Here is a 27,500-nt window from a genome sequence, read left to right on the forward strand (position 1 = left end):
TGTGTTCAGAGCACACACCCATTAAACAATGCTGGTGGATAAATTAAGTGAACCTTTGGATGTAATAACTGCTCCTTTGGCAGTAATAACCTGTAACAATTTCTTCCAATAGCTTTGGATCAGACCTGCACAACATTCAGGAGGAATGTTAGACCATTCTCCCTCACAGAACTGCTTCAGCTCACCCATATTCTCAGTATGTCTGGTGTGAACAGCCCTCTGGGGTCATTGCACAGCATCTTTATTAGGTTAATGTCTGGGCTCTGACTGGGCCATTCCACAAGGTGGAATTTCTTTGGTTTAAGTCTTTCTGTAGTTTTGTAGTTTTGCAGATTTACTTCAGCGCTTAGGGTCATTGTCCTGCTGCATCACCCAACTTCTACTGAGCTTCAGCTGGTAGACAACAATCCTAACGTTATTCTGTAAGATACCTTCATAAACTTTGAAATTCATTTGCCTTCAATGATGGCAAGCTCTCCAGGCCCAGCGGTAGCCAAGCAGCCCCAAATCATGATGGTCCCTCTACTTGCACTTCAAAATTACAATTATGTTTTCATGTTGGTATGTGGTGCCCTTTTAACACCCAATGTAGTGCTGTTCTTTCTTCCCAAACAATTCAACCTTAGTTTCATCAGTCCACAAAACATTTTCCCGGTAGCCTTGTGTAGTGTCATGGTGCTATTTGGCAAATTTCCGGTAAGCAGTGATTTTATTTTTTTGGATAGCAGCAGCTTCCTCTGTGGTCTTCTACCATGGAAACCAAGCTCCATGAAACTGTGCAAAATGATTTGTGTTTTGTAGCCTCATGAACAGAGATGTTAACCAGCTCCAATGATTCCTTCCAGTCTTTAACTGTTCCTCTGGTAAGTCTTCTGAGACCTCTTTTTTGTAAGGCATGGTTTCACATCAGCAGATGCTTCGTGTGAATACAAAATTCAAAATGTTTTTTTATAAATCAAAGTAGCTCTAACCCACACCTCCAATATGGTTTCACTGACTGGATTCAGGTTTTTATGACTCCTGACTCCATTTAGCTTTTGTTGATGTTATTAGTCGAGCGGTTCACATACTTTTCCAGCCTACACTGTGAATGTTTTAATGATGTATTCAAGACTAGGACAGGAACAATACAATTATTTGTGTATTATTTGTTCAAATAGACTGTGTTTGCTCATTATTGTAAATTACATGAAGATGTGACCATATTTTAAGACAAATTTATACATAAAATTCACTTACTGTAATCACACCATAATTAGCAGTGGGATATGCCAGTATGAATCTGTGCATGTTAGTGGGGAGTGGTATATGCCAGTAAAAAAGCTGACTAGTGACATACCACTGAAGGATTGTATATGCCACTTCAAAAGTCTGGCATGCAATTAGTCACTTTTCAAGCTTGGTATGCTAGGCCACCATGAGGACAGAAAAAGGAAGTCAGAAGCAAGATTAACTCACCAGTTCAGGCTTTGAGGCTGGCCAGATGACTTGGTTAAGCTTACCAAGGAACCACGCCAGACGCACATTCCTAGAGATCCGATACTCCTCCTTCATCAGCAAGTAGATCTGGTCAGCCTCCTCCACCTTATAATGAGAAAACATACAGTATACAGTGGCTTCACAAAGTTTTCAGACCCCTTCTCTTTTTGCACTCTTTGTTGTGTTGTAGATCTAATATTACGTGGATAAAATTGCATTTTTTTGCCCAGCAATGTACACTCAATTACCCAAAATGACAAAGTGAAAACATGTTTTCAGACATTTTTCACAAATGTATTCAAAAAAAAAAAAAATTAAAAAAAAAAAAAAACTTAAATCTCACATTTACAAAAGTATTAAGACGCTTATTCAGCAAGCAATTACAGTTTGAGTCTTCTTGGATAAGTCTACACAAGATTTGCACACCTGGATTTGGGCAATTTACCTCATTCTTCCTGGCATACCTCTTAAGCTCCATCAGATTGGATGGTAAGTGTCTGAACTGCCATCTTCAGGTCTCTCCAAAGATTCTCTGTTGGGTTTAAGTCTGGGCTTTGGCTGAGCCACTCAGGGACAGTGAGAGACTTGTCTCTGCTCTATACTTTGGGTCATTGTTGTGCTGAAAGGTGAACCATCATCCCAGTCTCAGGTACTGTGAACTTTGGAGCAGGTTTTCTTCAAGGATCTCTCTATATTTGGCTGCATTCATCCTGCCCTCATTCCGACCAGTCTCCTCGTCCCTGCCACTGAGAAGCACCCCCAAAGCATGATGCTGGCACCCCCAGGCTTTACGGCAGGGATGGTATTAGCCAGGTAATGAGCAGGGCCTGGTGTTTCCCAGACATAATGTTTCTGCCCAGAGAGTTCAATTTCTGTCTTATCATACCAGAGAATTTTTTTCCTCATGCTCTCAGAGTCCTTTGATTGCCGTTTAGCAAACTCCAAGCAGGCTGTCATGTGCCTTTGAGTCAAAGTGGCTTCCATTTTCTTGGTCACCTCCCTGACCAAGGCCCTTCTTGCCCAGTTACTCAGTTTGGCTGGACAGCCAACTCTAGGAAGAGCTCTAGTGGTTCCAAACTTCTTCTATTTCACAATTATTGAGGCCACTGTGTTCCTGGGAATAATTAAAGCTATAGAAATGGTTTTATACCCTTGCCGGGATGTATTGTCAAGACAAAAAAAAGTAAGTATTTGGAAGGTTACACACATTTTTTTTCAAATTTCAAATTGAATATGCTTCTGCATATTTAATTTGAAATAAAATAATGGATACTACATTAAAGTGCAAAGTCTCAGCTTTTGAGTAGGTTTCCATCAATATAGAAAAGAACTGTGTGAGAGATGTAGCCCTTTAGACACATAGTACTCATATTTTAGGGGCTCAAAAGTAATTGGACAGATAGACATGAAGTCAAACAAAATCATCTTATTTAATGTTCTGTGGAAAATCCTTTGTAGTCAATAACTGCCTGAGGTCTTTGACTCACAAACATCAGCAGATACTTTGTATCTTCCCTGGTGATGCTCTCCCAGGCCTTCACTGCAGCCATCTTCAGCTCTTGCTTGTTGTGGGGTCTCTCTGCCTTTAGTCTGGTCTTCACCAAATGGACTGCTGCTCAGGTGGACTGAGATCAGGCAATTGACTCAGCCAGTCAACGGTATTCCAACTCATCACCTTAACAAGCTCTATGGTTGCTTTGGTTGTATATGTTGGATTGTTGTTCTGCTGAAGGATGAAATGTTGTCGAATGAGTTTTGATGCATTGGACAAAACCACTGCCACATTTGACAGATGAGGTGGTGGCTTTGTGCCATGAGCTGCTCATTTTATTTAACAATTTCCTCTTTCCATAATTTTGACAGAGGCTGATTTTCATTTCTTCAGTCCATAGAACTTTGCTCCAGAAGACTACTGGTTTCTTTTTGTGTGTTTTTGTGAACTGCAGCCTGGCCAATCTGTTTTTGAGATTTACCAGGAGTTTGCATTTTGTGGCGAATCCTCTGTGGCTATGGTCATTATGTCTACTCTTGATTGTTGACAAGGAAACATGTACACCTACAACCTGGAAAGCATTCTTGATTTGTCGGCAGTCATAAAGGGGTTTCTCTTCAACATGTAAATGATTTTTCAGCTCATTCACAAAACTTGTGCTCCTTGGTCTACCTCGGTCCTCAGTCTATCATCTTCACTTGCATGGTCACCTCTGTATTTCTCATACTGTCAGACAACTCCACCTCAATGTAAATGGCAACTCCAACTATAGCAACTATCTAATGGCTATCTAACGGCCACTAATGGCAACTATCAATATACTCTGAGGCAAGTGTGAGCTTTTTTTTGTGCAGGAACTAATTTTGATTTTTAATAAATTTGCAAAAATGTCTAAAAACGTGTTTTCACATTGTCATTATGGGTTATTGAGAGCATATTGATGGGCAAAATTACAATTTTATCCATTTAAAATTGAATACTGAATACTTTCCAAAACCACTACGGTATATGAAAGTGAAATGTTCTGACCTCTGCCGCCCTCCAACAAAACCAACTCCAAACATTTGACTGTGTGACAGAGTCACTGACTCATACGAGAGATCACATGAGCACATGAACAAAAGGGGGTTCAAAAGGTAGGTTCATCCTAATACTGAATAAAAAACTGGGCATAAAAACAATCTGTAAAAATACTATAAATATACAAAATATATATATCAAATTATAAATGTTGTTTTGTAGATATTATATCCTGGAAGAGTTTACAAAAATATATGATAAACTAATTTGAGCAGCACAGTACATTTTGCTCACTAATCTGAAATGATAAATTTGTTGATATTGGTTACAGTATGTTACAGCATGTAATTTAGCTTCTACATATTTTTAAACACCGAACTCAATTAAAAAAATCTGGCAGTTTAAAACCTATAACTAACAGCTGCCATATACAGTTAGATCCACAAGTATTTGGACAGTGACACAATTTTCATAATTCTCCCTCTGTACACCACCACAATGGATTTGAAACGAAGCCTCCAAGATATGATTCAAGTGTAGACTTTCAGCTGTAATACAAGGGGTTTCACAAGAATATCGCATTAATCGTTTACGAATTACAGCCATTATTATACATTGTCCTTCATTTTCAGAGGCTCAAAAGTAATTGGAAAAACTTACATGATTATAAATATAAGGATTAATTTTAATACTTGGATGAAAATCATTTGCAGTCAATGCCTGCCTTAATTCTGGAACCCATGCACATCACCAAATGCTGAGTTTCCTCTCTTGAGATGCTTCTCCAGGCCTTTACTGCAGCTGCTTTCCTTTACTGCTTTCAGATGCTTCAGTTTTGTCTTCAGTAAATGAAAAACATGCTCAATTGAGTTGAAGTCAGGTGACTGACCTAGCCATTGAAGGATATTCCATTTCTTTGCCTTGAAAAGCCTTGGGATTGCTTTCGCAGTATGTTTTGGGTCATTATCTATCTGTATCTTGAAGCACCATCCTATCAGTTTTGCTGCATTTGGCTGAATCTGAGCAGCTGGCTACACACTTCAGAATTCATCCTGCTACTTCTATAAGCAGTCACATCATCAATAAACATCAGTGACCCAGTTCCATTGGCAGCCGTAAATGCTTATGCCATCAAACTGAATCCATCATGTTTGACAGGTGATGTGGTATGCTTTGGATCATAAGCCGTTCCTTTCCTTCTCCACACTCATTTCTTCCCATCATTCTGGCACAAATTAATGTTGTTTTCATCTGTCCAAAGAATCATGTTCCAGATTTAGATGTTTTCTGGCAAAGTCTAATCTGGCCATTCTGTTCTGAGTGTTACCAGCAGTTTGCACTTTGTGGTAAACCCTTTGTGTTTACATCCATGAAGGCGTCTCTTGATTGTAGAATCTGACAATGACATGACTACCTCCTTCAGATTGTTCTTGACCTGGCTAGATGTTGTGAAGGGGGTTTTCTTCACCAAGGAAAGAATTCTACGATTATCCACTTTAGTTGTCTAGCGTGGTCTTCCTGGCATCTTGGTGTTGCAGAGCTTGCCAGTAAATTCCGTCTTTCTAAGAATGTACCAAAGTTGTTTATTTGGCCACTCGTAAAGTTTTTGCTATGTGTCTGATAGGGTTGTTTTGTTTTTTCAGCCCAATAATGGCCTCCTTCATTTGCATCGACACCTCTTTAGACTGCATACTGACAGTTCCCATGAACAGCTACCAAATGCAAATTCAACTCTTGGAATCAACTCCAGACCTTTTATCTGCTTAATTTATCATGAAATAATGAGCGAGCAGGCCACACCTGGCCATGAACCTGATTGTCAGTCAACTGTCCAATTACTTTTGAGCCTCTGAATATTAGGGACTATGAATAAAAATGGCTTTAATTCCTAAATGGTTAATGTGATATTGGTTGAACCCCTCGAATTAAAGCTGAAAGTCTACATTTCAATCACATCTTGATAGCATTTCAAATCCATTGTGGTGGTGTACAGAGGCAAAATTACAAAAAGTATCAAATACTTGTGGACCCAGTTGTATATGATTTAAGACCTTTAATGAATATTAGAGTTAACTGTTAAATTCTGTATGCCTACAATTCACAAAGTATCATTTTATCTGTCAGCTGTCTACTTTTATAATTTTTTTACTGTTAGCTATCACAGTAACGTTTGAAGTGGACGCTGGCATAAGTGTGCACCATTTTAAGTCAAGATTTTATTACTACAAAACATATTTAAGGATTAATTGTGCGCCGAGTTTATCAAAATATATAACCAATTTGCAGAACGTCAAAAATAATGTACCAGCTGAAATGCAAGTTTACTGTTAAAAAAGCAACACTGAATTCCTTCAATAAACCCAGCTAATTTGGTGCTGGATGAAAACTGTCTTGCCAAGGCACTGCGTGGTCTACATCAACCAGATGACTGTCTTTCATCTGCATTCATCTGAGCACTTTGCTTACAAGACAGAAATAGGAAAATCTCAAAACTTTAATGTAGCTAGAGACCCAGCAAATCACGTTAATTTACAACTTAGTAGCTATTGCTAGCTGCTGAGCTAACGTGCCGCTAACTGAAGTTTCTATCCGTCCGGATATGTAAGCACAGCTCTCTTTGTGGATTGTTTTTAATGTATGGTTCACTTTAAGCAGGACTTAGTCGAATTCTGACCGTTAGGACAAATAACCAAATGTGTGAAAATGTGCACTATTTTTCACCACTAACGCAACCCCTGTGCTTCTTTGTACAGATTAAAGCTAATATTACCTCATTGTCCTGTCTCTCTGCCATGCCTTGTATATCATATGGACTGCAGGAATGTTAACGATTTTCAGCCGACGAAAATTCACTTGGGTTTGTGCAGAATAATCTGTCTTAATACTTGTTTATCATCTGTGTTGTTTATTGATCAGGTCTTCGTAGTTCGGACAGGGTGACAGGACATAAATTTCCGGTCAAATATTTCAAAATAAAATGTGTTGGCCGTACATGGAAATAAACATTTTGCAAATTATACCGTTCTCTTCAAAATGTGACTTATATATCATATACGTGGTGAATGTAATAATTGACAGTCATTTAATTAAAAACAACCACCAATATAAACCCCAAACGTTCTATTTTCACAACAATTATAACATTTCACAGTAGAAAAAGAAGAGGCGTGAATAATAAAAGTAATGATGGTTGAATTTCTTTTAGCTGCTTCAGTTTCATGGTCCTAATATTGTACATGCTGTCACGCTGTCACATTGACACACTGGCATGGCTTACTGAGACGCTTGAAAAGAACAGAACGATTACTAGTAACACCTGTACGTTTCCTGTCATGCAACTCAGAATGTCTGGTGGAGGAAAAGGGCTTCAAACATAAAGATATGTCATTCATAAAAGTAAAGTAACCCGGGGATTCCAGCAACATAATTCCGTTGAAGGAAAACAGGATAAAACTCAGAGCACCTAGAAGGATCTATGTACTGTAAACAATGCTCAGTCTATTGTTTCATCTAAATTTACATTATTTTCAGCAACAAAAACACACACTTAATCTGCTGACAAAATTTCGTGTTTTTCACACTAATAAAAACAGTAAATCATGTTATTTCATCTTATTTTAATGTTTCGCTTTAAGGATTTCAATCCAACCATTAGTTGCAAGAACTATTTATACGCTTTAATTTTGAAATAATATTCAATAAACTTATGTGGATGTTGTTTTTGAGCGGCATGTGATCCGGAAGTATCACCGCGTCTCTTGTATCTCCGCGAGAAATAGCAGAGGCAAGTTCAATCCGAAAACGGTGTGCACCGTTTTGCTATGGTTTCCGGGTTGAACGATATGTTCACGGGGTGTGCAGCGGGCACGTTTTCTCTCGTTTGATGAGTGTGTCAGACGTGTTACCCAACCAACAGCGACGTGTATATAAACCCTGCCGAATTAAAAGGCTGCTATAGATGCAACGCCAGTTTTTTAAGAAAACACCAGTTTATCTACAGAGCAGCTGAATGCTGCCCAAGAGTACCTCTTCACATGGATAGTTTATGTATCCGTGTTCTCCCCTTTTTGGCCAATGTGCCTTAGAGGCATCATGTGACGAAATGACATTATAGTTACAATAGAATAGCATAGTTTGGTTTGAATAAGAAAGCAAAATATATACTATGCAGTGACATGAATTAAAAATTAAATGAATGAATGAATATTGGATTAACATGTTTCACCGAATTAACTTCAAAAGTAGACAATTAATTAAATCATGGCTTTCTTTTATTTATTTCTATTAGTTTTATTCCATTTACCAATGTGATGTCTACATAGCACTACTCCTATGGCGTAGAGGATTTTCTTGCCCAGAGCCGAGCCTCCCTGGTGGCTCTTCGTCCCAATCATCAGATCCCCTCTCTAAATATTTATTTCTTGTAGAAGGTCTAAAGTAGGTATTTGAACATCTTTGCTCCCTGCTCTCCTCTCTGTTAACAAATGTAGTGGTAAAATATTTATAGCCCCTTTATAAATTCAGTGTAAAATAATGAAGAGATATTTAATTAAATGTAGTTAATTAACTATATTCATTACCAGTACATGCATAATATTTCACTGTTAACTATATAGTTGTGTCCACTTTTACTTCTTAACTGTCATGACTTTGTGTAATAAACACAAATTTCAAAATAAAAATACAAGTAACCAGATGCCATTAAATTGTGAATTAGCTGGACTAATTCTGAATATTCTTGATCAAGTATATCTCAGACGACTTATATATCTAAATATTCACAAGATTATAGAAGTCAACTTGAGAAAAAATAATGAACCAAAGATACCATAAATTCAGCCAAGAATATTGATTCCTCGGTACTTCCCTCACAGACCCTACAGTACAGTATACACCTCTAATTAAAAGTCCAGCCAGAGGGAAGCAAAGGTTGCTCACGAATAAAACAATAATACGAGAACAGAGAAAAAAATAGAAAGAAGGCAAGTGGGGAAAATAGATTTTCCTGGGATGCGGTTTGCAACGGCTTGATGTGGGGAGGATGAAGTGCTGTCTGGCGGTTGCAAAACAGGGCAAGAGGCCGAGATCAGCGAGATCGGTGTCGTGTGATGATCACGTCATGATCACGTTATGACATCATGCTGAACGCGACGAAAAGCTGTCTTCTCCACGCTGCTCTCCGGAAGGTATAATTTATGTGATTCCAATCCTCGTTTCTTGCTTTGGCTTTAATCATGGAGAACAAACGCTCAGTCTCTTTCGGGAAGAAACCTAAACCCGCGAAGATAAAAGACGACGCCGACCCGATGACAAACTTCGAGAAATGGAAGAAAGACTACATGAAGACGAAAGCAAGAGTGAAGCGAGAGAAAGCGCAGAAGAAGAAGCCCGAGTGGCAGGTAGAACGGGAGTACATTCAGAAGCTTGTCAGCAGGTACGGACACATCAACACCAAAGAGGCTGTCAAGTTTTCAGACTTCCCCATTTCAAAGAAAACCTTACTAGGGTTGCAGGAGGCTCAGTGCAGACAGCCCACAGAGATCCAGAGGCAGACTGTCGGCTTCGCTTTGCAAGGTAGAGATGTCCTCGGCGCGGCTAAGACAGGTTCCGGGAAGACTTTAGCCTTCCTCATACCGGTGCTGGAATGTCTGTATCGACAGCAGTGGAGCTCCGTGGACGGCCTCGGTGCCCTCATCATATCCCCCACCAGAGAACTCGCCTACCAGACCTTCGAAGTCCTGCGCAAGGTTGGCAAGAACCACGAGTTCTCTGCGGGGCTCATCATCGGCGGGAAGGAGCTGAAGAGCGAGGCGGAGAGGATCCACCGCACCAACATCGTCATCTGCACCCCGGGCCGGCTGCTCCAACACATGGATGAGACGGCCACGTTCCACGCCTCTGACCTCCACATGCTAGTCTTGGACGAGGCAGACCGCATCCTGGACATGGGCTTCGCGGACACACTCAATGCCATCTTGGAGAACCTTCCTAAGTCCCGGCAGACGCTGCTGTTCTCCGCCACGCAGACCAAGTCAGTCAAAGACTTGGCCCGGCTCAGCCTCAAAGATCCAGAGTACGTGTGGGTTCACGAGAAAGCCAAGTTCAGCACCCCAGCAACCCTGGAGCAGAGCTATGTGGTTTGTGAGCTCCACCAGAAGGTCAACATGCTCTACTCCTTCATAAGGAGCCACCTGAAGAAGAAGATCATAGTCTTCTTTGCATGCTGCAAGGAGGTACAGTACTTTTTCCGAGCCTTCTGTCGCCTAAGACCCGGCATACCCATCCTGGCTTTGCATGGCAAGCAGCAGCAGATGAAGAGGGTTGAGGTCTACAATGACTTCCTCAGAAAGCAGAATGCTGTGCTCTTCGCCACTGACATAGCCGCCAGAGGCCTGGACTTCCCTTCCGTCAACTGGGTGCTGCAGTTCGACTGTCCAGAGGATACAGACACCTACATCCACAGGGTGGGCCGGACTGCCAGGTACAAGCAGGGTGGAGAGGCCCTACTGCTGCTGCTTCCCTCAGAGGAGAAGGGCATGGTCAGCCAGCTGCAGGAGAAGAAGGTTCCCATTAACAAGATCCAGGTGAGACCTCATTCATACACCGCATCACACTATATTCAGAGTGAGCAGAAAAGTAGACACCAGCTTAGAATATAAAGCGATCAGTACAGTACCACTCAACTCTATGGTCAGTTGTGCTGAACTTGTATTGGATTGCACTAAGTAGTCAGTTTAAACCTTAAAAACCAGGAGAATAAACGGACAAATACAGCATCACAACATTCAGACAGCGTGGGATCCTGTCCTATAAAAACGTGCACATGGAGATAAATTAGATTACACACCATAAAGTAGAAAATGGACTATAAAAAAAGCAAACTTGGTTTTTAAAATTGTACCTGATAGCTTCAGGGAAGGTGTCATCTCTAAAGTGAGTCTGAAAAGATTGGATGAAAAGGAGCTGGTGGGTTATGCTTTTTGGATTTCACATTGTAAAATGGAAAATCTAAATATAATTTTTCACATAACATAAACATCTTTAAAAAGGATCCTTTCAATTTATTTAAAAAAAAAAATTGTGACCAAAAGAAAGAGATTTTTGAGAGTTGAAGAATAAAGACACTGTCTTTAAATTCTCTCAAACATATATTTGGCAGTTCTGTACTGACATTTCGTGTTACTTATCAGCTGGTATATACACCTACACTGATATCTTTGATAAGCCAATATCAGCCAAATCACCAGACTTGCTGATATATCAGTCTAGCTCTAATGGAGAGCAACATGTGCAAGCGCAACTCAGTTTTCTAAACAATAATTCTGAATAGCGTTTCTCTCGACAGTAAGGCAAAATAAATGAGAATCTGCTGAGTGTTACTACTCAGACATGTTCCTGACTGAAGAAATTCAACACCTTCCCTTGTTGTTACAGCTGTCTTCTGTCTTCACGATTGATGTAAATGTATTCAAATATAACAACAATAACACACACCACACTGTTCAGAACGTGGTGTGTGGATTTACCACATGTGCATGGACACTGTTTTTGGTAAGAGATGTTGCTGTTGCATCTTTCTAAATGTCCTTTTTTTCAGTGCTGTGAGAAATTTTAATATTCAGAGGTCAATGAGAAAACGATTTTTTTTTTCATTGGGTGAACAAACCCTTTAATATATTTTTTTCCCAGTGCATTCTACCAGCTTGCAGACAACAGTGTCTCTTGATGGAAGCAAATGTATTTTCAAAGTTTAAATTACACTGAAGTAAGAGTTGCTTGATGGGTTAGACTCAGTGTTTTGCAAAACTGACAGAAAAGCCCCATTTAGTTATCTAGTAACTGAAAGGGCCTTATCCATCTTTGTTGCAAAACACAATGAGTTTAAGTTGACAAAGTTTGGTCCAAAAGAGAAAAGAAAGTTGTCTCAAAGGTAGCATGTGGAGTTTCAGTGTGGGGAAAAAAAATAAAAATAAGACCAGAGGATACAAACAACATGGGTACCCCACATCAAAATATTGTTCCATGGTGCTACTAATGGTACTAGACCCCTTCAGGGTAACTTTTAATTGCAACATAAAGATACATATATACAGATTTGAGTGTTACTTAAAAATGCAACTGCAACTGCATCTGTATTGATTCATTTTACTGTCTGATTGACTCCAGGTGAACCCAGAAAAACTACAGAATGTCCAGCAGAAGCTGGAAGCTTTTCTGGCCCAGGAGAAGGAGCAGAAGGAGAGAGCCCAGAGGTGTTTTGTTTCCTATCTACGCTCCATCTACCTGATGAAGAACAAAGTGGTGTTTGATGTCTTTAAACTCCAGATTCAGGAGTATGCTGTTTCTCTGGGCCTCGCTGTGGCTCCAAGGGTGCGCTTCCTAAATAAAGTTCAGGTACAGAGAGCTGAGAGAGATGGGCAGACAGAGGAGGTGCAGTCTGAAGAAGAAGAAGAGTTGAAGAGCTATAAGGCCCAGCTGAGAAGAAACGTTCTTCATGGGGAAGGTCAAAACTCAGAGTCAGAAAACTCAGATGTGGCTGAGGAAAGTGGCAATGAACAAGATGTGGATAATTGCAGGACACTACTTCTGGGTGCAGATGACAAAGACGAGGACGATAGTGATTTGAGAGACTTGGACCTGCTGACAGTCAAAAGAAGGGATGTTTTCAGTCTTACAGGGGACCAGGAGAGTCTGGAGGAACCTTCCATGGGCTCAAAAAAGAAAATGGAAAAAGAGACAAAGTTCAAAGAGGCCAAAAAGGTCCTCAAGAGAAACTTCCAAGTCAACACCAAAGTGACTTTTAATGAAGAAGGAGAAGCTGTGCAGCTGTGGCCACCAGTCCAACGGGCAGTGACTGGTGAAGAGGAGGAGGAAGTTTCAGGTATCGACATGGAGAAGGCCAGGGAGAGGCTGAAACGCGAAGACCAGGAGTTTGACAAGCGGGAGTACAGCCGCAAAGTGAAAGCCAAACACAGAGAGTTGAGGTTGAAGGCGAAGGCAGCCAGGAGGGAGGCCAGCAAGCAGCATGGAAAGCAATCTGATGCAGAGGATGAGGACGAGGTGGTGGCGTACCTGGCAAATCACAGTGAAGATGAGTTTGACCCCAGCACCCTGCCGGACCCTGACAAACTGCCCACTGAGGAGGAGGAGGACCAGATAAGGTCAGCCAAACGGCAGCACAGCAGTGAAAGCAGTGATGAGGAAGATGAGGAGCTCACAGTAGAGAAGAGGAAGAAAGTGAGACAGCAGGATGATGAGAACCTAGCTCTGGACACTGGTCTCTCTCTGGCTGAAGACGAGGAGTTAGTCTTGCATCTGCTAGGAGGACGGAGGTAGAGAAAACAGAGGAATTTGTGATTTAGGGAGGGCTTACAAACATTATGAACATTATGAACTCATCAGTGAATAAAAGTTTTTAAAATAAAGCTAGTAGTTAAATGAGAAAATGTCCAAACACAGAAGCTGTGTCCCAATTAAAGACTACATACCAATTCTAGCAAGTTTTTGAGTCTGTAGTGTGTTTACATTGAAAAACTGACAAAATTAAGGGTTACTTCAGTGTGTTAGAGTTGCATTCCCATTAAGTTGGACCACTCACAAGAGATGAGATCTTATGAAAGCCCCTGAAATCTTTGCTTCAAATCTGATTTGTCGATAACATTAAATATACATCAACATATACATTTGATGAGATTCACACTCAATAAAACTTCATTAGGACTGTCTAGGTGTGATTTGATCAGATTTGATTGACAATAACCACACAACCCACTCATTAAATTCTGATTCAAATTTTGTTTATTTCTGATGGGCTCATAGATGTACATGGCACTGACATTTTTCAACCATTCAAACCAGTGTGAAGAAAACTGCAGACATTATCTAATATGAAATCACTGAAACTGTTCTTAGGAAGAGTTCATGTAGGATCCCATCGCTCAGTAAGAAGCAGATGGATAAAGTAAGTGTTCTGTGTTTCTTTAAAACCTCCTGAACTGGTAAATCCCCACATCTTTCAAATTATCCAGTTTGTGATACAGGCTCTCTGTTACACACTTGTAGTCTCTAAAGCCAAGAGCAGATCACCTTGATGACATCATCAGAATTGTCAAAGCTCCTTGAGAGCTACAGAAGATATTATGTAGCTGTTTTAACAAGCAGAGTAGTAAGCTCTTTGAGTGCCTCTTTAATTTACAAGTGTGACGTTGATTCTATTGTTGCACAATGCAATGCACAACTGAAGGGAAGGATTTACTACCAGGATGAATAAATGTAAGCAAATTGTGGATGGTGGTGAAACAGCTCCAAAAAACAGAGAAACTTGTAGTTTCTTCTATCCAGCTCTGAAAATTCAACATACTCACATTCAACATTCACAGTGTTGCGATAACAACTTTATAAGGTCATGTATGGCACATGTGTTATTACTTTTTCTATGGACCCTAAATGAGCCTCATTAAATGTCATTACTGAGGCTTTAAGTTTAAGGTAGTGACTGTTTAGTATTCACAGTATGATTTAACAAAACCACTGACCTATTAATCGTTAAGTTTGACCCCCACTTTCACTCACCAAGAGAATCTGAGGATCTTGGTTATTTATGTAACTGCAGTTGACCTGAATGGCTTTGTAGCACAGAGGTTTTGATTTTAGTCCAGTCAGTTTTCTTCTGTCTGAATCTGCAGTCCACTGTGAAGAGCTTCATGTTTCCTCTCCCTTATCCTTCTCTCTTAGAATTCTGGTGTATCAACACATAATCATGATCATCATCAGAGGGATTGGAGGTCTTGTAACTAATGACATATGGAATACTTAAGATGATCTGCCTTTTCTGTGTAATCTAAGTAATTTAATGTCAGACGACACTATCACTATTTTGGGATCAACTTGGATATTGAGTTATTCCATTAAAAGATTTGTATTGCTCATCTCATGTTCAGTTTAATGGTTTGAAACTGAATTTGACCAACGGCTTCACATTCATGATTGCTGTAATAAATAGCATGATGGTTCCTCCAACCCCTCAGTGAGATTTTTGTATGAACAAAAGTTAATCTGTCTACAGACAGCATGAATATTGTTTTGTTACAAAAAAGTGATGGTAACTGAATGAATTCCCTAACAGTCAACCGCAGCACCAATCCTGTTAAAAGTATTTTTTTTTTCATTATCTAAAACTCCTTAATTAATTAAAACTAAAATGTTGAACCTGTTGTGTACATTCTGTGATAATTATTGCTTGTGATGACTTAAACTTTAAAAGCAGTATCATTCTCATGGATATTTACATTTTCAGATACATTGGGTTCTTTTGACATGTCATGCCATCTATCAGCATGCATGGCCCATGGATGTGTTAAGAAAACTTAGTGTATTCCTTGTTCAGAAATAGGGCTGGGTGACGGTTAAATGAGCATAAGCATCTGTTTATAAGGCAAACGAGAATGATTTAATTACATATCAAATTATGGAAAATGAATGCAAAATCATATATAAATTGAACACATTGATTATCAAATTGAATGTGTTCTGCTGTTTTGCCAAATAAAACACTTCACATGATAAAGAAAAAATGTAATGGCTCCTCCATTGTGGAAACATCTTCCAGTTTTGGTCCGGAAGGCAGACACCCTCTCCACATTTAAGACTAGGCTTAAAACCTTCCTTTTTGATAAAGCTAACAGTTAGGGCTGGCTCAGGCTTGGCTTCAACCGCCCCATAGTTATGCTGCTGTAGGCCTAGACTGCTGGGTGACTTCCCATTATACACCGAGCTCCTCTCTCCTCCTCTTCCATCTGCATGCATTCATATGGCATCAATGCTCGTTACTAACTTGACTTGTTCTCTCTCCTGGAGTTTTGTGCTTTCTTTTCTCTCTCCTCTCTCCTCCTGTCGCTTTCTGCAGGTATTTCTGCCCCTGGTGCTGCAGAGTCTGGATCTGTGACTGCAAACCACCTACTGCCCCATGATCCTGCTCAACACCCACTGCTTCAAATATTACGATTATTATCTATTATTATGTTTAGATTTATTAGTATTATTATTCACCCTATTATTATAATTATTAGTTTTATTATTAGTCTCATTATTGTTATTCATCTTTATGTTATACCTCTACTAGGTAACACCCCCCCCTCTCTCTCTCTCTTTCCACCTTCTCTCCCTCTCTCTCTCTCTCTCTCTCCCTCTCTCAACCCCGCCGGTCGAGGCAGACAGCCGCCCAGCATGAACCGGGTTCTTTTCAAGGTTTCTACCTGTTAAAAACGGAGTTTTTCCTTGTCCGCTGTCGCCAAGTGCTTGCTCATGGGGGAATATGGGGTCTCTTTAAATATAACTATAAAGAGTCCGGTCTAGACCTGCTCTACATGAAAAGTGCCCCGAGATAACCTCTGTTATGATTTGGTGCTATATAAATAAAAAAATGAATTGAAATGAATGATTCCTTAGTTTTCATTGCAGCCTGAACATGTGAAACATTTTACATTCCATTCAATATCGTCAAAACTGACTAACGTCATACCACAGCATCCAAAACAAAACGAAGCAAAAAAACCCTCAACTTCCCAACAAACATATTCAAAGATTTTGCACTTGAAGGTGCATTTGCGCCATCACCTGTTGGGAAACTACTCCTAAACCTGATCTTTTAAGTCGAAGTGCGCTAGTAATGTTGTTAAATTAAATCACCTTCGAACATCTATCCTTTTTCAGCTCACGTTCACTTTACCATACATTTTCAATACTCTGATACTGTACTAAAATCATCTATCAATCATTCTTTTATCTCAGCCATCGCACGGTGCAACCCATCTGTCTGCCGGAAACACAGCAGGCCGGCTGGGAGTTCAGGCAGCACGCTCCTCTCACGTTGCCACAAACAAACCTCCAAAAGGTGAGTTTACGACTTCGCTTATTCTCCTAATGGGTATGACTGAAAGAGGTGAATCTGTTTTAGCGAAGGTAGCTCTAACGGTAATTTCAAGATAATTATAAGAAAATCGGTCCCTTTGAATATCAAAATCTGGCAGCGAAAGGCACCACAAAGCTAACGTTATTGTTTATATTGTCTGTCAATGATGGCATTATATATATATATATATATATATATATATATATATATATATATATATATAAGCTTATGTCAAACGTCGAATGCTAGTTATCAAACTGGTAAACATAACTTGCATGTATTAAACAAGAGCAAGCAAAATCCTTTTTTTTTTTTTTTTTTTTTATAAATAATTCTGTTCGCTTGTTAACTGCATAGCTACACCTGTAGCTAGTCTTCTTACACCAGCATTTACCTAAAGTTGGGTGAATTTGAAAGTTTCAAGTATGTACTAGTCGAAGTGCTTAAATTGCTGAAGAATGTCCGTACTTGACACATTAAGTGGGGCTGCTGAGCTGAAGACTGTCTGCACCAGTCACCCTTAAGAAAGTACCCGTCTTTGTGTTTACTGTTGGTAGTTTTAAATGCAAAGGTTTTTCAGTGGGGCTTGATCACAGTTGGGATTAATGTACCATAGCATAACGTTATAGACGATGGAAAACGACCAAACTCTTGCTCTTCCATTTCATATTATTTGATTATGTATAAAATCACATTGTTCTCCTACTCAGAAATAATTATGGCCACAAATAAGCTGTTTATAGAAGCCCTAAAGCTGAAGTCCTGTTGGGCAGCAGGGGATGGAGATTCCTCTGTTCAAGTCGAGAGATTAAAGGTCCCAGCCAAATATGGACCCATCACTGCTGTGCAGCCACCACTCACTGCTGAAGCTGTCTCAAAGGGTGACTCTGTCTCTGGCCCACCTAAAGTCATCCCAGCTGGCCGGGGCCACCAACCAACATCCTCTGCAGTTACAGCTGCAGTTCCAGGGCCTCAGACGTCTTCTCCATCTGTCATGGTGGTAGCAAAGGTGGCGACCTCGGGAGCAGGGAGTGCTAATGGTCAGCTACAGGTAACAAAATCAGCTCTGAGCCAGGTAGCCTCCATGAAGAAGGCAGCAACCCCGGGGAGGACTGTGGTGATAACTGTACCCAGGACAGTATCTCCAGTTGCTGGGGCCCCTCAACTGCCACTGACTGCTCCCTCACAACTCCCAGCCAATATCCAGATACCACCAGGTGAGCTCCAGCAGGCCAGTCAGGATTTTGTTCCTGATTGGTGATGATTTGTGTTTATGTGACTCATGTTTACAGACCTGACCACTGTTACACCTTGAATTTGTTTTGTTTTTTTATATTCAGCAGACTGTACGTTTCTGTGTTACTGTTTATATGCTTGCCATGAGCTGGCATGTAAACAGCCCAGTCACTGACAAAAAGATCTGTGCTATGGTTAGAGTATATATAAACATACTTTACCATGCACTCTCTTTTTTCAGGACAAAACATCAGTTAATTACAGTAGTGAGTGATTTTGGACTGTAATTGTTGCAGGTATGATGTTGATCCGCAGTGACAGTGGACAGCTGATGCTTGTATCCCAGCAGGCTTTGGCACAGGCTCAGCAGGGACCAAGAGTTGCCAGTGGTCAAGCACCCAGAATTCTGGCCCATCAGGTGTGTTTGCAGTGCTGCTTTCAATTTATTTAATACTGAAGTGGAGGAATGTAGTGACATTTTATTGGTACTCCTGTGGTTTTAACTAGCTGTCCTTTCTGGAGTTCAGGTGTCTGCAGGAGTTGGAAGTAAATGTAATGAGAAGGTGACAGTGATCAGGATGGTGGCCCCTCCCAGTTTCCAGCCAGCACCAGTCCAGAAGACAGCTGTGGTAAAGGTGAAAGAACTGGTTTACACTTTGCTGCAACCCCTTTGCACTTCCTGATTATCGTCAAAATTCCACAGAGCACTGGGTAGCTAGATAACTAGATAGATAATGAGGTAGGTGATGCCTTGCTTGACAGTTTCCACGGTTAGTAGACGATTGCGTAGATTAGATTCATACTGGTGTGTAGAGAGCCAAAGTGAAACTGGAACTTCCAGAAGTAAGAGAACTTCATTAAAAATCCCACTGATAGTTTCAACTGCTCTCATAACTAACAACCTTGGAACAGAGCCTTTATCAATGGTGTTGTGTGGCTTGCTTTGTATGTTTAGATAAGGACAGTAGTTTTTTGAAAAATTATCTAATGTTGTTTATTCAGTATTTATGTTTTTTTAGTGGCCTTTAACAAACACCATTTAAGCGAGTCCAGGAGTGAGTCTAGTGGTCGTGGTAAGCTCAGATACTGTATGTCTTTAATAACAGTAGAACAGACAGCAGGAGAAAAAATGACCATATCAGAAAAGAAAACAAGTTAAGATAACATAACCTCCTGCATGGTCATGTTTTCTTTTTCATGGGAGCAGTAGTTTTTTATGTGCTAACCAAGTAAATGTTGTTTAACTATTTTTTTAAAAATGACTAGGGTTTCAATTTCTTATAGCACCTGCTTTAGTGGATGCCAATTTGTCTTTGAATATGCAAGCTAACCCTCAGGAACATGCCTCATTTTTTCAGAAAGACCGATGGAAGAAATGCTGAATGAGAGATTGCATTGAGTTACAGAAGCTAGCGGAACAGAGACTAACCTGGACGCGACGTCATGACTTTGGCTCTGTATTCAATATGACGTAGTTCTATGTAGTCAATATGCACTTCCCTGGCACATCTGTTACCTTAGCGTTGTTGAGTTTTTTTTTTTTCTGCTCCTGTTTTTAGCTTTTGGGTGATAGTATATGCTGTGTTGTTCAGGTTATTGGTGCATCTTCCAAATCAACTGTAGTCCAGACCCTGGGTGCTATAACTGAGCAGAGCAGCCAGCCTCGCATTCAGGCGGCTGTCACAGAAACCGAAAAGGAGCCTCCAACCACATTCAGTCAGGTGCGTCTCACCAGTCCCAGCTTTGACCTGCATCCTCTGTTGGGATTTCACTTCGCTAAGAGAGAAACAAATTTCCGTCTGAAAGTGCAGCTCCTGGCCAGGACAACATAGAGGACACTGACCAAATAAACCTATGATCGGCTTATCATCCAAAAAAAAACAATAGCATGACAACAAGTTTTTTTATTACTGGTATTGCTATATATATATATATATATATATACATACCTATATGTGTGTATGTTTTTGTATATGTGTGTATGTATGTGTATACATGTACATGAATACATACAGACGGGTGACAAAGGAAAAACCAATATAAAATGTCTTAGTAAGGTGTTAGGCCACCATGAGCCGCCAGAAAAGCTTCAGTGCGCCTTAGCTTTTATTCTACAAGTCTCTGGAAATCTACTGGTGAGATGGAACACCATTTTTCCAAAAGATATTTCCTCATTTGATGTTTTGATGATGTTGGTGGAGATGGCTGTCTAACATGTCAGTCCAAAACCTTCCATAGGTGTTGAATAGGGTTGTTGACTGTGAAGGCCATAGCATGTTTCACATTATTTTCATTCTCATCAAACCATTCAGCGACCCCCTCATGCCCTAGAGATGGGGGCGTTATCATCCTGTTTCTCCACTCATTTTTCAAGTTTTTCCTGTAATTTCTCAACCATCTGTATATATATATAGTTAGTGTTGAATGAGCTAAAATAAAAATAACAAACTTGATTCACAGTTCAGCGATGTTGCAAGGTGGAGATGACATTTCCAAGCATTCACCTATACAAATCTGTCCAAATAATAAACTCCAACCCCAATAACATACCCAGCATGCTTAGTTGTTGTGGATCTCTTGATGTTCTGTTCAACTAGTGAGGTCCAACGGTTTCTTAAGATTTCTGGGGTTTAGGTGCATTTTCAGTACAGTATCAGTTATTAACTGACATTTAACCGACAGGAGATCCTGGAAAGTGTGAAAAAGTGCAAGAACTTCCTGGTAACTCTGATCAAGCTGGCCTCTAGTGACTCCAGGTCTACCAACATGGCTAACAACGTCAGGGGACTGGTCAGGAGTCTGCTGGTATGTCTCCCCCTGTTCATCATCATGGGAGCTGGTTTTACTTAGTAGAGTAGCTTAATAATGAAATATTTTAATGTCTAAAACACATGAGAAGATGTCAATTTAAGGCCTGGAAAGCCTTACAATGTCTTAAATACTTGTAGTTATCTCATTGCTTTTTATCGGATTACAAATTCTTCCTCTGTTTCTCTCTCTTGGATTAGAGGAGACCCAGTACTACATGTATGAGATCTACAGAAATCCCTTTAAATAAATCTTACCAGTAGGTAGGCCTTAAAGAGACCTGTTTACTAAAAAGCTTGTAAGTAGAACTTGAGTTAAAATTATTTTGTCAAATCCCTGTTGTTCTTCTCGCACTGCCCATTTGTAGTTTAATAATGTTCATCAGGTATTTTCAGTTTTAACTTTACCATATTATATTTTGACTTGAACATAAAGTTCCAGGTAACATGAAAATGTATTCAGTTTTACTCTTTGAGATATTTGTACTTTTTTTACACTGCAGGAAGGGAAGCTAGAAGCAGAGGAGTTTACAGAGCAGCTCTATCATGAGTTAAAGTCGACTCCACAGCCGTGCTTGGTGCCTTTCCTCAAGGTGATCAGAGATTCAACAATAAAGTCTTGAAATATCTAAAATTGATTTTTTTTTAAAAATGAATCTCACTCAAGACTGCAGACTTGTAATATGTGGTCATAACTAGTCATTGCATGCTACAGTATGTGTTGTATTCTTTCACCAAATCTTTTACCAGGGCTATATCATTGTTTTGATGACTAAAATGAAATACATTTTAACTCCAAGTAGCTCATATAAAATGCCTCAAGCATTCTGGTGGCAAAATGGGACTTTGCTGATAATATGAATTGTCTCCACTCATCCTTCCCTCATTGTTACTAGAAAAGTCTTCCTGCAGTGCGTCACCTTACTGCAGACCCCCAGGTATTTATTCAGCAGGCTTCAGTTTCTGTCCGCAACCCCAATACCCTGTCTTCCACCATGAAGCAATTTATCACTGACACAGGACAAAACCTCAAGACCAGCCAGCAGGTAAAGAAATGTTGTCTGGTTGTCTAATGTGGTAATGTGGTACAGAGTGTACATTTTAATCTAGAAAAAGCTGTAATTATCAATAAATGAGAGGAATAAGAATCACAGTGATGTGTAGGGACAGATACTGTTACATGCACTTAAAGCGATTATAATCAATATTTTTATATCAATGTATCAAATGACTGTGAAAAGTAATATGTAGTGTGAAAGATTTCTCTGGAAGTGATGAACCTATAGAGAATTATCAGCTGTATCTGCAGCTTCCCTTGGCTTTGAGTTTCAGCTAATTGTTCAGCTGTCCGGCTGCAACTTATCTTTTTTTGTTCACTCTTACTGCCCTCATAGCATTGTTTTTAGCAGCAGAGAGCTGTTTTCAGATAAAAAGCTCTAAAATCCAATGTACACTACTTGCTCATCACCAAACAAAAAAAAATTGTTGGGTGTAAGAAAGTAAGAAAGTAATATTTCTATTAGGAGTTGGTAGGGACCAAAAACAGAGCTAAAAGACAGTGAAAGTTGAGCTTTGATTCATAAGGTGGACGTAAACTCCAATCCAAATGAATGGTAATGTTGCTCCGTAACTGTTGGGTGTATGGTTTCTCTGAGGAACTTGCTCTACCAAATCTTGTCGTTATTTAATTTACAAGAATTTTGAGATTTACACATATCTTAAATGTGTTTAACAATGTTGTCAAAATGCTGAGATGTTCTGGTGAGGAGAAATGAAGAGCTGGGTGTCATCTGCGTAGCATGGGATATAGATGTAACATTCAAGTATGATGCTTAATGATTGCTCTTAAAATGCAGGTTATTGAGCAGCCCCGAGGAGTGATTCTGAGACCTGGGTTGACTACATTAGTCCAGTCCAGGAATTACGTATCTAAAAGCAGCAGACCCAATCCCAAGCAAACAGTGGTCCAGTCAGGAAAACACTTCACAGGTAACAGTTAAAATTAAGGATGGGAATCTTTGGGAGTCCCATGATTTTATTCCGGTTTTTGGTGTCATGACTCAATTCTGAATCGATTCTTGATTCAAGACGGATACTCGGTTAAATAACTGTAGTGTGTGCGTGCTGTACACTGTCTGGACGCTACACTGTGCCATCAGTTTAGCCTTTTGCAATCCATCACCATAACTGTTCTGTCACAGATTATGGGTTAGGATAGGAACCCTATTTTAGGGGTGAAACTAGGAGGAAGGGAGAGGCTGACTTTCCAAACGGGGTTCTGGGGGTAAATCCTTTATTAGTGGGGAAACTCAACACACCTGGAGAGCATGGCTGGCAGAGAACATGTGGAAGGCCTTAGACTCCACTGGGTACATTGGCAGCAAGGTGAGAAAAAGTCCCGATAAGGACTCTGTTAGACGAAATTAGTGTAGAGACAGTAATGCCAGGTACTTTGCTTCACACCTCACTATGTGCGGGGTTACACTTGGGGTTATACCTTGTTTCCCGAATTGGAAACCAATACGAAAGGGTCCATGCTGGGCGAGCTCGGAGCCTGGCAACGGCAGATGGGGACACCCAATGTAACATGGCAAGGATTCCAAGGCTACTGGTGTAAGACATCGGGAGGTGAGAGTAATGAGTAACCCATGTACCCACTGAAGATCTTACATACATGTAAGTAAGTGAGACTTAAGATTCAAATAAACTGCATTCACCACAGCCACAGAACTAGTCGTTGCAGACTGTAACATATAGTAGCTAGCCGAAACGGGACAGACCTAGCAGTCAAAATTAGCGAGCCGGGTAGAATGTTAGCAAGTTTTGCAACAACAACGTATTTACAACCTTTTGGCATTTGTAAAATGAATCAAAGTTGTAGAAGATGAAAGGTACACTTCTTATGTGAATCTTTTTTATTTTTTATTTTAAAAAAATCACTTTTTTTGATTCTGTTTCCACGTTGTGAGCAGGGGTGTTACCCAAGCCTGTTTGAAAGTGTTTGGAGATGTTCCCAAATCCAGTGAAGCGTTTATCACGTGTGATTGCTGGCACAATGGTGGAAGGTAGGGCTTTGAGGAGGTTGGTAGGAAATTGGTCCAGCTGACATGTTGTAGAATGGCTACAAGTCAGGAGTTTTGAAACCTGATACTGCTGATCTTATTGTAAAAGGTAGTTTTGGCAGCACTGCTGCTGGATGAGCAGGAAGATGGGAGTATCTAATAACCCTGGAGATCAGCAGAGGTGCTGGATTTATGCCATTTTCTCTCAGCAGCTCTGCAATCGGTATGCAGGTTTCGGATGTATGAGTCAGCCATGGGTAACGCAGTTTAGAAGGAGCGGGTTTGGTGGATAGAGGACAGGCTATCCAGATGTGAGCTCAGGGTAGAGCAGACAGACTCTGTGGCCTTATTGACTTTTAGTGAGGAATATGTGCTTAATAGGAGGTAGAGCTGAGGTGACCACTGAGGAAAAGTAGGTAGGAGACAGATTGCGGTGGAGCGAGACCAGAGATGTTGGAACAGAGGGCTGATCCGGTAGGCATACAGTGAAGCGAATGAAATAATGGTCAGAGAGGCGCAGAGGCTTGACCATTAGGCTGTCTTTGGCACAGTTTCAAATGAGGTAAAGGGTTCTCTCGGCTTTGTGAGTTGGAGGGCCACAAACCTGTTTTAGGTAAAATTAGTATATCAGGGACAGCTCAGATTGTGGAAGTTCATATCACCTAGGATCAGTAGTGGACAACCGTGTTTTGGAATGGAAGTCAACAGTGTGTCCATCTCATAAACAAAATCACCCATTTGTCCGAAGTGTATTTATTTGAAGGCAACAGTTTAGTGAATTTCTATTTGATGGAAATTAGGAAGCCAGTCCCACGTCCTCGCGTGGACAGACGGTAGTATTGGGAGAATGTGTAGTTAATGGAGCCTGCAGCCAGGGTAGCAGTGTTTTCTGGTTTAATCCAAGTCTCAGTGACAGCCAGTAGCTCAAGGGATAGCTGGTTAGCATAGGCAGGAATTAAATCAGCTTTGTTAACTGCAGACTGGCAGTTCCATAACCCAACGGAGAAGGAGGTACATGGGGTTGAGGATTGTTGCAGCGACTGATGGTTAGCCAGATTTCTTTGCCCTTTGGCATAGTGATACTTTTTGGGTCTACCGGAGACAACAGGAGTGGAGTGGAAGCACATAGCTTATAGTACCGAGTACAGCCAGAGTTTAAGTGCTTAAGGCAAACAGAACAGTTCTGTATCTGGATGTATTATCTGGATCAGGAAAATGCATGTTAATGCAGATATAAATGCACAAAGAACACAGTGCTATCAGAATGCAATCAGATTGGCGAGACTATATCAAATCCACCAGCTTTGCCTGCCTAAATTGCAAAGTGGGATCCAATCACAATGCAGGTAGAATTGAGATAATGACATTACTTAATACCAGGTGTAGATGCAAAGGCCCTATCATCAGATGTCATTATCCAAAAAACATATACAAATACCGTTGTTAATACCAGGTGTAGTCTCCGGAGGTATACTCTCCAGATAACTTGAATTTTTCTCTCTTTATAGGAACTTTTCAAATGAAGCCGCCTTTCACTCAGGATCCACCTTGTTCAACCAAATTTCCATTCAAGGGCTGTTCAGGATCTTACAAGTAACACATAAATTTGATTTCTTCAGACTCTAATTTAAGTGTGAGGGCTTTCAAGTTAAATTAATCAATTCATGTCATTAGCACTGCTAAAGTGCAAAGCAGTCTGACCTGCACAAAGCAGAGTTATTTCTGTGTGTATGTGTATGTGTGTGTGTGTGTGTGTGTGTGTGTGTGTGTGTGTGTGTGTGTGTGTGTGTGTGTGTGTGTGTGTGTGTGTGTGTGCTTTTTTTTCTCAGAGAAGATGATGACATTAATGATGTAGCCTTCATGGCTGGAGTCAACCTGATAGAGGAGAATGCACAGATCCTGACCACCATGGTTGGCTCTGTGGTGCAGTCATGCCACGATCAGCCCTTCCTCTCACCTAACCCAGTGCTCAGCCGAATCCTTCATACAGGTACAGGAGCCTACCTAATAGACTCAACATGTCATTTAACATTTTGACTATAAAGCATTACTACCTTTTTCTTACTAGGCAGAGTGGTTTAAAAGCCACAAACAAGCAGCAGTTTTTCATTCTCACACACAAAGACGCAAAAAGGCCTATAATATTTTTTTTGTTATGCATTATGTTTATAGAAACAGTGTGGGGCCAGACTTAAAATGGTAACAAAAGTATGTCAGAAATATATATAAAACTATGTCAGAATGCCACTGCATTTTATTTATTCATTGAAGTCACAGTATAACACAAGACCATTAAGTATTGATAAAACCTTTTGAAAATCAAATGTGGTTGCATGATTTTTTTTTTAATGTTTTTAACTACCATTTAGTAGGCATTGAGTTTTTTCAATGTTTAAAACTTGATTTTATAGGGAATGCCCCAGAGAAGCTTAGCTATAATGTGCCTTTGTGTTAGTCTTGTGAGAATATTAATGCCAGATATTTTTTGTGTCCTGTTTTAGGGCATGCACTGGGAGTAACTGATGTTGGTCCAGAGGTGGTTGCTCTGGTTTCTCATGCTACTCAGGAGTGTCTCCGTGGACTACTGGAAAGGCTCACTGTGATCGCAGAACACCGCAAGGCAACCCTGAAGGTAAAGCAGTCTGACCCTGACCCAAAACACTGGGTCAGGGTTCCATTGAAAATGACTTTAGGAAAATTGTGATAGAGTGTATATGGTGCAGGCGGGGGGTGGCTATGGTCCAGGAGGTAGGGTGGGTCGTCCACTAACCAGAATGTCGGTGGTTCAATCCCCGGCTCCCCCAGTCCGCATGTTGAATTTGGCAGTAGTGTAAAGCGCTTTGAGTGGTCGATAAGACCACAAAAGCACTATATAAATGCAGTCCATTTACCATATTGCCTTCTGAAGGAGTGATGTATTTATTCACACAAAGTAAATTATCCAAAATATTATCTAAATATAAACAAGCAGCAGCTGCTGATAACTATGGCAGACTAGCATCAGCATGTCAATGTTGTCACTGTGATGTGGCATGTTGCCAGGCTAGCATTTAGTTAAAAACGCTTATACGTAAGAATGCCTCATAGAGATTTTAGCATGGCTGTAGACCCTATTTTAATGCACAAGTGCAATGACAACAGAGCAGGTCTTGGGTACAGAGACTGTGATAGTATTTCTTAGTGCACCTTGTATTTTGGTTCATGAAGGTGCAGCAGTTCAAAGTGCAAAAGGGTTGGCTGAAGGTGAATGTAGATGGGAGGTTGTGGTGATTGATGAATACACTCTCAGCAAATCACATAACTGACCTCATTGTTCTGAAACAGCTGACCAAGTCATAGTGAAGCAAGACAACAACAGCTCAACAAATGGAGAGACGTTTCTTAGGCAGATGATGTGGGTGTTTTAACAGTTAATTAGTTTGGATACTGAATCACAACTGATAGTAATGATGATAGAAATAAAAAAATGTTGATGAATCTGCTTATATGACCGA

General features: G+C 40.4%; 3 protein-coding genes across 13 annotated transcripts in view; 2 read left to right on the top strand and 1 right to left on the bottom strand.

Annotated features, from left to right (window-relative positions):
- szt2 (SZT2 subunit of KICSTOR complex) overlaps nt 1-6,926 on the bottom strand; it is a 144,545-nt gene extending 137,619 nt beyond the window's left edge. For all 11 annotated transcript variants that reach the window (XM_040129338.1, XM_040129328.1, XM_040129337.1 and 8 more), the window contains exons 1-2: nt 6,762-6,926; nt 1,459-1,584 (exon numbers count right to left, since the gene is read on the bottom strand). In XM_040129338.1, the coding sequence (XP_039985272.1) occupies nt 1,459-1,584; nt 6,762-6,785 (150 nt within the window). In that variant the 5' untranslated portion in view covers nt 6,786-6,926. The remainder of the gene's footprint in view (nt 1-1,458; nt 1,585-6,761) is intronic.
- A 2,151-nt stretch (nt 6,927-9,077) lies between these two features.
- ddx10 (DEAD (Asp-Glu-Ala-Asp) box polypeptide 10) lies at nt 9,078-13,492 on the top strand. Its single transcript, XM_040129205.1, has 2 exons — nt 9,078-10,575; nt 12,158-13,492. The coding sequence occupies exons 1-2, from the start codon at nt 9,226-9,228 to the stop codon at nt 13,325-13,327; spliced, it is 2,520 nt and encodes an 839-aa protein (XP_039985139.1). The 5' UTR covers nt 9,078-9,225; the 3' UTR covers nt 13,328-13,492.
- Nucleotides 13,493-16,586: 3,094 nt separating this feature from the next.
- Nucleotides 16,587-27,500, top strand: part of LOC120790797 (transcription initiation factor TFIID subunit 4B-like) — a gene marked incomplete at its 5' end in the record, with an annotated part of 24,085 nt that continues 13,171 nt past the window's right edge. The window contains 13 exons of the mRNA XM_040128658.1: nt 16,587-16,655; nt 16,781-16,883; nt 17,612-18,118; nt 18,434-18,555; nt 18,665-18,772; nt 19,730-19,858; nt 20,820-20,942; nt 21,448-21,537; nt 21,841-21,990; nt 22,801-22,933; nt 25,515-25,599; nt 25,836-25,996; nt 26,508-26,638. Coding sequence (XP_039984592.1) covers nt 16,587-16,655; nt 16,781-16,883; nt 17,612-18,118; nt 18,434-18,555; nt 18,665-18,772; nt 19,730-19,858; nt 20,820-20,942; nt 21,448-21,537; nt 21,841-21,990; nt 22,801-22,933; nt 25,515-25,599; nt 25,836-25,996; nt 26,508-26,638 — 1,911 coding nt within the window. The remainder of the gene's footprint in view (nt 16,656-16,780; nt 16,884-17,611; nt 18,119-18,433; nt 18,556-18,664; nt 18,773-19,729; nt 19,859-20,819; nt 20,943-21,447; nt 21,538-21,840; nt 21,991-22,800; nt 22,934-25,514; nt 25,600-25,835; nt 25,997-26,507; nt 26,639-27,500) is intronic.

Source organism: Xiphias gladius, chromosome 6 (assembly GCF_016859285.1).
Source record: "Xiphias gladius isolate SHS-SW01 ecotype Sanya breed wild chromosome 6, ASM1685928v1, whole genome shotgun sequence".
NCBI lineage: Eukaryota > Metazoa > Chordata > Actinopteri > Istiophoriformes > Xiphiidae > Xiphias > Xiphias gladius.

Bases quoted from the DNA above. Each gene is read 5' to 3' on its own strand.
- ddx10 (XM_040129205.1), top strand. From the start codon at position 9,226: ATGGAGAACAAACGCTCAGTCTCTTTCGGGAAGAAACCTAAACCCGCG. The intron at 10,576-12,157 runs GTGAGACCTCAT...GATTGACTCCAG, and splicing joins TTCCCATTAACAAGATCCAG to GTGAACCCAGAAAAACTACA.